This window comes from Miscanthus floridulus, chromosome 6 (genome assembly GCF_019320115.1).
Source record: "Miscanthus floridulus cultivar M001 chromosome 6, ASM1932011v1, whole genome shotgun sequence".
Lineage (NCBI taxonomy): Eukaryota > Viridiplantae > Streptophyta > Magnoliopsida > Poales > Poaceae > Miscanthus > Miscanthus floridulus.
In genome coordinates this window covers 138,238,216-138,248,970 of record NC_089585.1, presented here as the reverse complement: position 1 = coordinate 138,248,970, position 10,755 = coordinate 138,238,216, and the positions used below count along the sequence as shown (strand labels likewise).

The 10,755-nt window shown below is 50.4% G+C and overlaps 1 protein-coding gene across 1 annotated transcript; it reads right to left on the bottom strand.

The window, feature by feature from the left end:
- Positions 1-5,448: 5,448 nt before the first annotated feature.
- Positions 5,449-6,085, bottom strand: LOC136459835 (rapid alkalinization factor-like). Its single transcript, XM_066459667.1, has one exon. The coding sequence runs from the start codon at positions 6,079-6,081 to the stop codon at positions 5,701-5,703; it is 381 nt and encodes a 126-aa protein (XP_066315764.1). The 5' UTR covers positions 6,082-6,085; the 3' UTR covers positions 5,449-5,700.
- Between the last annotated feature and the right edge of the window lie 4,670 nt (positions 6,086-10,755).

Genomic DNA, 10,755 nt, shown 5'->3' with positions numbered 1-10,755 from the left:
ATAGTTTCCGATGTTCATGTGTATATTATTGTGTGACTTTATACTAATGTTCATACCTGTATATTATTGTGTGACTTTATACATACATATTTCTAACTTAATTTTTCGCCTTTTTCCGTCCATACTTGTCTGTTTCCATATGTCAGCATATCCCGATTCCGTTTTCGATCTTAGCTTTTTCGAACCAGGTTATGTTTCCACCCAAAAAAGATATAGAAACGGAAACGGGAGAAGGGTTTTTCTGCCTATTTCTGTTCATTTTCATCCTTTTCTTAGACCAGTTCTCAAATCTGTTCCCGGCTCTTGAGTGGGTAGTGTGGGGGATATACCCCCGGGTACCACAAGATGGTACATGGGCCGCACCATCCGAGGTGGCCCGGCCCGTGAGATCAAGGCGTACATGGCAAGATTACAAGTTGTACTAGATATTGTAATAGTACCAAATAGGATACTTTACTTGTAACCCTCCTCCTCCAGAGTATATAAGGAGAGGCAGGGGTCCCCCTCAGGGACAGATCAGACAGCATACATCTCAATACAATACACCAAAGACACAGGACGTAGGGTATTACGTCGATCAGACGGCCCGAACCTGTCTAAATCGCAGTCTCTGCGCCTTGTGTCACCATCTGGTTCTAGATCACACGCATCCTACCGATAATCTACCACCACGGGCACCCCCTCGGTGGACTGCCGACCATATTTCGTCGACAGTGGCGCGCCAGGTAGGGGACCCCTTTAGGGGTCGTGCGCGCTGACCCATGGCGAACCAGATGGCATACCTCAAGACCAACGTCGTTTATGGCAACCCATCTTGCTGCGATGGCCTCCCTCAACGTCATCTCGACAATTCGCCGTGTTCACGGCAGCGCCGTTCGTGGTAACTAAGGTTCCTCGTGATGGCATCTACCACCAGCCTAAATGATGGGAAGACGTCCCTTGGCGGCGACGATGAATCAAAGCTCTGGCTCCCTGTACTTCCATCAAAAGCAAGACCAGGAGCGCCCTCGTGAAGACGGAGGACAAATTCACCTTGCCGTGTCTCCCCCGCAACCACACGTGTCGAGATCGGAATGTCCAAACCAATAGATGCGAGCCAGATCGGAAGTTTCACTTATTCCGGACTGCATCAAGGAGTCAACCAAACAGCACACGAATCGGTTACGTGCTTCCATCAGCAAATAAATAAAGCACCACGACACAAGCAAGCTTGCTATTGGGAACTACGTACATCAATTCGAAGATACACGTACGCAGACGTCAACGGCAGCGTTAAGCGGCTCCTGCACAAGAATCCGAGTTCGAGTGGAACGTTGGTGTACCGGTCCGTTAGAAGCAAGGAAGGTCTCGGACGACGCCTCGTCTTGGTCGGACACGCCCGAGAGCTTCGCTCCCCACGCGGATTGACTCCGTCCAGGACTCCGCGCGCTCGTCCAACTGTGACTCGGCGCCCTCGTCCGACTACGACTCCGGGCACCTATCCGTGCGCTCGTCCGACCATGGCTCCATGCACCCGTCCGACTGCAGCGAGCCATCAAGCAAGCCACGCCGAGCCGCGGAGCGTGCCGCTGAGCGAGCCACGCTGAGCCGCGGAGCGAGCCGCTGAGCGAGCCACGCCGAGCTCCAACCACGTCGACCGCGACCACGTCGACCGCGACCACGTCGACCACGGACCACGTCGACCACGTCCCGAGCAGCTCCGCCGAGCTCCGACCACGTCGACCACGTCCCGAGCAGCTCCGCCGAGCTTCGACCACCTCGACCACAAGACTACGTCGCAATGATGATCGTCGCGAAGAACGGCGCTACGACAATCACGACCACAGTCATGACGACAGGTCGAAAAGCTCGAGAACCGGACAACTTCATCGCCAACGACACGTCAAGCCATCTCTCGAACATCGCAACACGCCGACTACACCCACCGGTCGTCAATAAAGCTAAGTATTATTTTTAATTGAAAATTTCTTCGATCATCGTACACCTCCGCCGACCACCCTAAGAGTGCGCTCCGTGTCGAATTTTCTCCATACATACAATCCAAAACATGTATAAGTTTTTACAGCGGTTCGCCGATACATTTTCCTTCCTGCTTGACAATCCCAGAGCCGGCACTGTCTCCGGCTCCACCCCACGCGTGCATGAGAGTCCGCCCTCTGCGCTACGGGTAGTCGGCAGTCGCTCCCTGGTAACACTGGCACTCTACGCGCGGCAGCGTTCCGTATCTCGCGCTACGAGATGTTGGTCAGCCCAGGGCTGGCGCATTCTTCAGGACAGGTTAATACATCGCGCTACGCCTCTACATAACAAAAGGGCTAAAAACAGCTAATGTTATTTTTCGAATATTACACCAAGTATAATTCATCGCCAACCGAACACCAAGTGTTTACTTCACCTCCTATAGAGAGGTCAATATATTTCGTACATCATCATGTACTACCGCTCTCCGTGTTTATTTTTCAGGAACACAGTTCGGTCAGCGAGCTCATGCTTCAGGGTTCGCCAAGACCACTACGGTGCTCGAGGACTCTGGCCAGACCACGCTCGTGCTCGGGGACTCTGGCCAGGCCACGCTTGTGCTCGGGGACTCGCCAGACCACCCTTGTGCTCGGGGACTCGCCAGACCACTCCGTGCTCTGGGATCCTCGGGGACTCGCCAGACCACTCCATGCTCTAGGACTTCTGGCCAGAGCACTCCGTGCTCGGGGATTGCCTCGATCACTCTCCGACCACGGCTCGGGGACTTCGTCGGTCGCTCCTCGACCTGTGCTCGGGGACTGCCTTGATCACTCTCCGACCACAGCTCAGGGACTTCGTCGCTCGCTCCTCGACCTGTGCTCAGGGACTTCGTCGCTCGCTCCTCGACCTGTGCTCAGGGACTGCCTCGACCGCGGCTCGGGGACTTCGTCGCTCGCTCCTCGACCTATGCTCGGGGACTGCCTCGACCACTCTCCGACCACGGCTCGGGGACTTTGCGTCTCGACTACATGCGACAGGCAACTCGCATACAGTTGGGGATATTCTTTCTCATTTAGACCTTGCTACAAGGCTCATACCTCGCATTCCAGCAAGCTCGGGGACTACATCGGTACGATGCACCTGCCGGTGCATCTCGTATCGCCTGTACGATGATTGGATTCTCAACTTAACTGGGAATTCTTTTTAGACCCTGGCACCACGTGCCTACGTCACCTACTACCAGGCTCGGGGACTAAGTGGGCACACTTCACCTTGCGGTGAATGTGTTTGTTTTTCGACCCCTATGCCTCTGATGATCAAGGACGCTACGCTTCAGGACGCACTTACATTTCTTTTCAGAAATACAAGTGGGCACACTTCTCAGGACGGAAATCTTTTTCTTTCTTCTTAAGAGCACCATACATTCTTCGGACAACCTCCTTCTCCGGCGACAACGGTGGTCAGAGATGTCAAGAACTCAAGCCTCACTGTTCGGAGAAGGTTGAAACGGCGTGTCGCATCAGAATACATGGCGCTCGGGGACTAGCTGTGGGGGATATACCCCCGGGTACCACAAGATGGTACATGGGCCGCACCATCCGAGGTGGCCCGGCCCGTGAGATCAAGGCGTGCATGGCAAGATTACAAGTTGTACTAGATATTGTAATAGTACCAAATAGGATACTTTACTTGTAACCCTCCTCCTCCAGAGTATATAAGGAGAGGCAGGGGTCCCCCTCAGGGACAGATCAGATAGTATACATCTCAATACAATACACCAAAGACACAGGACGTAGGGTATTACGTCGATCAGACGGCCCGAACCTGTCTAAATCGCTGTCTCTGCGCCTTGTGTCACCATCTGGTTCTAGATCACACGCATCCTACCGATAATCTACCACCACGGGCACCCCCTCGGTGGACTGCCGACCATATTTCGTCGACAGGTAGTGACGTTGGGTGCTGTGATCCAAAATCCTCAAAGGAGTGAGCCAAAACAACATGCAGTGGCAACAGGCGGATCACGGAAAGTTGGTGCAGATTTTACGGTCTGCACTCCGCAAGGTCATGTCTTTCACTCTTTTCTGGAACGATGTTTAGTTTAGAGCTTGTTACCCATGATGACTTCAGCAAAGACACCACAACAAAGTAATAGTTGTAAGCATCATTTTTATCGGCGGGAGGTGACTTGTTGGTCTCTATCTGCGAAGGGATGGGTGCTCCTCGACAGTCTCCAATAGGGGTAGTAATTTCGAGTGGACGACCTAGCCGCCGAAAGCCGAGGATAGAAAATCATACGTCAAGGGTTGGAGGTATTGTATTTCCTCACTATGATGTACTCGATGATGCAACCGTCAGTGTTATTTCACAGCTTCGTCATATGCATTTCGGTCTTCTAGAGCATTAGTAGATCTTGAGGCATGTCCAATGTTTTAGGCTAGAGTTGATCGAGGGATTGGATATGAAGATTGCATTGTGGTTTTGGTGTTCAAGAGGTTCATTTATCTAAAGCATTACCTACCTTGACACTGCCCACTGGGGAGAATGACTACGAAAAGAATTGGAAGAATATTGTATTTGTTGGGATGCACTATGCCAGCCTATCATAGTACGTATTAGTATAATTCATCTCCCCTCGCAAAACAAGAAGTTCCTGGCCGATGTATCCCTAACATGAAAAATGTTTTTTTATGAGAACGTGAAATGATTATTAGGCCACTTCTTTTGTACATAAGCAAATTTTTCACGAGGTCCATGTAACGTGTCGGTAGTAACATGCCGAATTGCAAATCCCACACATGGCCCTTGTTGACTATTGTGGCCTACAACCTCGTCGAAGCAGGAGGAAGTTTTCATAGGCTTATTGTAGTTGACCTATTACCTGGAAATCGTGCTTAATTACTGTGTTTAGCGGAAACGTCGGTGCTTAACCTGGTGGCGGCGCTTTAATTACCTTCAACTTCTCTTTTCATGTAATGTAATCACAAGGTGACAAAACATGCAACTGCATTTGCACATGATGCATGAGCATTCTAACGTTCGCAAACAGAGTATGTCAAAGTATGAATGAATGCCTTTCCAGTTTTTTGGATGTAGAATTGAACTAAGTTTCTGTTATTTCTCCACCTATTAGATGTTATTATCTAATTTGGTCCAACTAGTGAGATAGTTACTATTTAGAGGTCCAGTTAACAATTAGCTAGTCTATTATTTATACATGTTTGAATCCAAAATAGATAATTATTAGCAGATAACTATTATCTACGAGGATCAAACAGAGCCTAAATAGCGAAGAGCAGAGCGTCCACCTCTGTGAGTTCGTCATCAGAAATTCAAACAAAAAGAACGTCTATACTGCATTTCAAAATAAAATGATAGGTTCTAGTCAGAGACTCAGAGTATATATAGTCATGTGATGAGAGCCCTGACTCAGCACTGCACGAGGCAATCAGGATTTTTTTTTGTTTTTTCTGCGAGGAACCAATCAGGACATGTTTTCCCCTAACAATGCCGATTATACATGCTCAAGGAACAGGAATCTTTCTCTGTGTCAACTCAACCGAGCAGGGATCTCGAGGCAACTGGGGAACGCAATCACCGAAAACAAGAAAATGGAAGAAGATGAAATGGGAGGCTTTGTCTTACTCTTACTACAAACAATGCAAGGTGCAAGAACTGAACAAGTGGTGGAGCTCCACCATGCCCCCCATGCCGCCGCAATGACCACAGCTCGCTCACTGGCTAGCCTCTGCACTGGGTGATGGCGGAGCAGCCCCGGGTGTAGGGGTTGGCGGCGCCGCCGGGGCGGCAGTTGTAGTAGGACGCGCCGCGGTACGAGCACGGCGTCTGGTCCTTCTGCAGCGCGCCGTAGCCGATGTCGCCGCCGCCGCCCAGCTCCCTCCTGGCCGTCACCGCGCACTCCGCCCCCACCGCCGTGCCCGCGCAGGCCACGCCGCCGCAACCGTAGTCCGCGTCCGCCGCCCAGTCATCGTCGTGGCGGTACACCGGTGCCGACGCGGCGGCGGCGCTCCGCTGCGCGTTGTTGCCTGCGACGGCGAGGAGCACGGCGGACACAACAAGCGCCGCGAGCGCCGCGCGGCGCCGTGGCGGCGGCGGCAGCATGGCGCGCGTCCGGCTGGCCGCTTTATGCTGCAGACCTGCGCGGTAGAATGCTCTCCTGCAGGGCTGCAGTCAGTAGTGTTCCTGCGCTTCCTGTGTTTGTTCTTGTTTTGTGTCCTGGGGTACCACGTTACCAGTGCCAGAGCTACCAACTTTAAAGATTCGAGGACAGTTTAGTCAGTTTAAAAAAACCCCGAGAGGATTGGATTTTAAATAATAAGGTGACGCGTGTGGAAATTCGTAATCAATGTTAAACATTTATAAGTTTTTATATACATTACACCTTCTAGATCCCCTGGTGAGCATGATAATGTGATGCTTAAAGGAGGTGCTTAGTGAAAAAGCTAGGTTTCTCTGAACCAATACCCATAGCGTAGCATGACGCTTTAAAGGTGAATAAGGTCTGGTTTGGATCATGGAGCTAATAGTTAGAGCATCTCTAATAGTTTCCAAAAAGACAATTGGTAAATCTATGAGTTTTTTAAGTGGCTAAGGGAGGATATATGTTGGGTTACTCTAATAGTTTTCAGAATCCCACTCCTAAAATATAGAAGAGAATTTTGCATCAGGAACACCCGTACTATTTTGAAATCATCCTAACCATTTTTATACATTCTTTTTCTCTTGTACATTTGCATAAAAAAATCATGTCCTACTTATATTCTTCCCCCACGTCCTTCCACCTCCAGATTGGCACGATTGGGTCGATTCTCCTAAGTACGAAAAGATTGAGGGTTCAGATTGTCGGTGTTTTCGGACCACCGAAGAGTAAATTTGTATTAGCGCGTCTGGCTCGGATGATGTGCTCGGAGGACACAAGGGTTTATACTGATTCGGGCGGAACGTCCCTACGTCCAGTTCGCTGTTGCTCATGTTACCGGCATTTGGTTTGCAGTAGAGGTTACAAACAGGCGAGAGAGGGAGAGGATCCCAAGTCCTTGGTGGATGGAGTGAACGAGTGCTGAGAGCTCGCTTGTCGCTCAGCCGTGTGCTCGTGTCGTGGTCTTTTGTTTTGATCCCCCGGTAGGGGCGTCCTGCTTTTCCTTTTATAGGCGAAGGGAAAGCGCGGGTTACAGAGGAGGAAAATGAGAAGAACGAGAAAGAAGAAGGCTTCCAGGGTTGCCGAGTCCTTCTCCTTCATACGGATCCCGCCGATCCTGTAGATGTCAATAGGGACGGCTCCATGTCACGGCCCTGTTCATTACTGACACCATGCGCATGCGTCATCTGTCGGTCATGGCGTTCCACTCTGTTCCGGCGGACATCGTGGTGAACTGACGTGCCTGTCAGCGTCCGTACTAGGATTAGGCATAATAGTTCCGGCACGTCCGACACTGTTCTTGATGTGAATCCTTAGGTATGGCCCGTCATGGCCACGGGTTACATAGAGAAGTGTCAGCCTCTTCCCTGGCGTCAGAGTTTTGACCCAGGCCCATACGCTTGGACCTGAAGTGGTTGGCAACGGTATGGGTCCTCGTCAGACGAGATGGAACCTGTGTCCTTGAGGTCGGGCGAGTCGAAGCCCACGACCTTGGATGAGACAGAGCTCGAACTCAAGGGGTCGGGCGAGATGGAACCCGCGTCCTTAGGGTCGGGCGAGACAGAGCCCGCGTCCTTGAGGTCGGGCGAGATGGAAACCGCGTCCTTGGGGTCGGGCAAGACGAAGCCCGCAGCCAAGGGGTCAGGCGAGACAGAGCCCGTGGCCTTAAGGTCGGACGAGATGAAACCCGCGTCCTTGGGGTCGGGCGAGGCGGAGCCCGCGGCCTCAAAGTCGGGCAAGACGGAGCCCGCGGCCTCGAGGTCGGGCGAGACGGAGCCTGCGGCCTTGGGCGAGACGGAACCCGTGTCCTTTGGGTCGGGCGAGACGGAGCTCGCACCCAAGGGATCGAGCGAGATGGAGCCCGTGGCCTTGAGGTCGGGTGAGACGGAGCCTGCGACCTTGGGGTCGGGCGAGACCTTTTAATACGTCTCGGGCCATCCGAGGAGGTCAGCGTGAGCGCTAACTTCCTTGCTTCGGGTATCCTTAAATCGATACCCGACAGAGATAGAGAATTGTTGAAGAGCAATTTTTGTTACAATTTTGCTAAAAAATTAAGATTGGGAGTGAGTTTTGGAAACTCTTGGAGATGCTCTTGCTAATAGTTAGCTTTTTGGATCCAAACAGGTCTAGCCAATAGTTTAGCTAATTGTTAGTTGAACTAAACTAGTTAATAATAGCTAATATTTGTTAATAACAACTAATATTTGTTGGACTAAACTAGTTAATAACAGCTAATATTTGTTAATAACAGCTAGTATTTATTAATAACAGCTGATATTTGATGGACTAAACTAGTTAATAATAGCTAATATTTGTTAATAATAATAACAACTAATATTTGATATAAACTATCAGTTAGCTAACCATTACTAGCTAATAGATCCAAATAGAATCTAAGATGGCTCCAACAACTTGGACTTATAATGCATGGTACTAAAGAGCCAATTTTCCTTTTGGGCCCCAGCCACCAATTCGTTTTGATGTGGTGCACGACCGATCGATATGATGCACCATGTTTCTTTATTCGATAATGATAGGACGTGGGCATCCGTCCTGTCCAGACATCGCGCGCCTAGGCCTGTGGCCCAATAGAACGATCATGCCAAAGAAAAGAAGGCCTGCATCGAGTCGCTTCCTCCGACCCTCGCCATTCCCACAACGCACTCCTAGATCTCCGCTTCCTCCACGCCCCTCTCGCGTCGCCGCCACCCCCTTCCTCCTCTCTGACGCGCGAAGAAGCAGCGACTCCCTCCCATCTGACGTGCAACGCATCTCATTGCCGTCAGACGCCCACAGAGGTGGGGCACGACCTTTTGCGTGTTGATGAGTGGCAAGTCACGTCCTCGTCCGAGGTGCGCGAGGAGGTGACAGCGACGGTGGCGCAGCGCCAGCCACCAGGACACGGCTATGGCACAAGCCAACGCGACGATGCCAATGGGGCAGCCTCGGCCAGTGCGGCGGTAGCGACGCTTCTCCAACAAGCTCGCCCAGTGCGTCGGTAGCGACGCTTCTCCAACAAGCTCGGCCCTCTCCCCACGGCGCTTTCCCATGCCACCAGTCGCTGCACCTACCGCCAGCCCCTTCTTCTTGTCCCATGTCCGGACCCTTCTTCCTGCCCCCGCCTGGCGAGAGCTCGTCGAAAGAAAGGCAAAAAATGCATGTTGCAATCCTATGTTTTAGGTGTTTTAGATGTTTCATAGGTATGTTGCAAATGTTTCATATACATGTTGCAAAACTAGATCAGGATGTTGCATATGTTGCAATTGTTGTACACGTATGTTGCAACCTTCTGTTCCCAATGTTTCATATGCTTTTTTCGATATATGTTGCAACTGTGTTTATTTTTGGATGTTGCACATGTTTCACACATCTGTTGCAAGTGTTTTATTTGAATGTTGCATATGTTTTTATAATGGTTTTGAGGTGTTTTCGTAAGTGTTTCAGATGCATATTTCAAATGTTTCATTTGTCTTCATACCTATGGTGCAAGTGTTGCATCTGGAGGTTTAAAAAATAGATCGGGTGTTGCATCTGCATCTCCCTGTCTTTAGACCTATGTTGCATGTCGCCCGTCACGAGACAGCGGCCCGCCGCAGCTGCTGGGCGTAGCCATGGGTCAACCCCCGTGGGCTTCCTCATGCGAGTGCGGGGTGTGCGCGGATCTTGTGAACAGACGTGAGCGCGGGTGCTGTGCGAAATGCAGGGCGTTAAGCGGACGCGGAGCTGAGTCCGGACACGACATCCCATTCGAACGTCCGGACGCTAGGCCTTCTGTTCTTTATTTACTGCATGGTGCCGTAGATCACACTTTCTCTACACAAGGAATAATGGCGCACGAGATTCATGCAAGGTCGGTAGTAGGGTAACATGCATCGTAGATACGTATTGTGTATACGTGTAAGCTATTTTTTTGGATTTATTTTAGGATTTAACGGCGCTATGCTTTTAGTGGTAGGCGTCATCCCCGTCGATAGCAAGGCGCCTATGGTGAATTCGTGAATTTTGAGATCTGCCAGTTCAGTTCTTCGGAGGTGCTCATAGGGGTAGGGTTTACGTATGTGTGTTTATAGGAATGAGTGTACGTGCGTGTTGTGTGTGCCTTCGTTGTACCGTGTAATTCTTTTAAAAAAACCCGACCCTTGCAGTTTTGGATCTGCCTCGTTGCGCTGTACAATGTACATTGACTTATTTTGCTTGGCTGGAATCTCGAGTGAAGAACCTGGCTTGTTTGGTTGACTCGGTCGTGCTTAGCTGCCGCCTTTAGCGGAACCCTCGGTACTTAACAACGTGGCATCCCTTTCAAATTCAAAACAACAACAGCAACAACGTGGCATTGCCACCAGCCCAACCCACGTCCACGACTATGATTTCAGCCCATTTTGTGGAAGACATGGTTCGGGTTGAAAATGCTACTTTAACTAGACGTGGGTTGGGCTGGTTCTAAGTACAAAGGGAATGAAAAAGAGCTTTTTACCTGTATGCCTTGAAAAAAATGGCTCTTCCTTATATGACTTTTTTTTAAACTTACTTGTATGGCCCTAAAATGAACTTTCATTCCTTCTATGGCCTTGTGTCCGTTTTTGTCACTTGACGGTGTTAAGTCAAGGGTAAAAAGATTGTTTTGCCCCTGGCGTAAA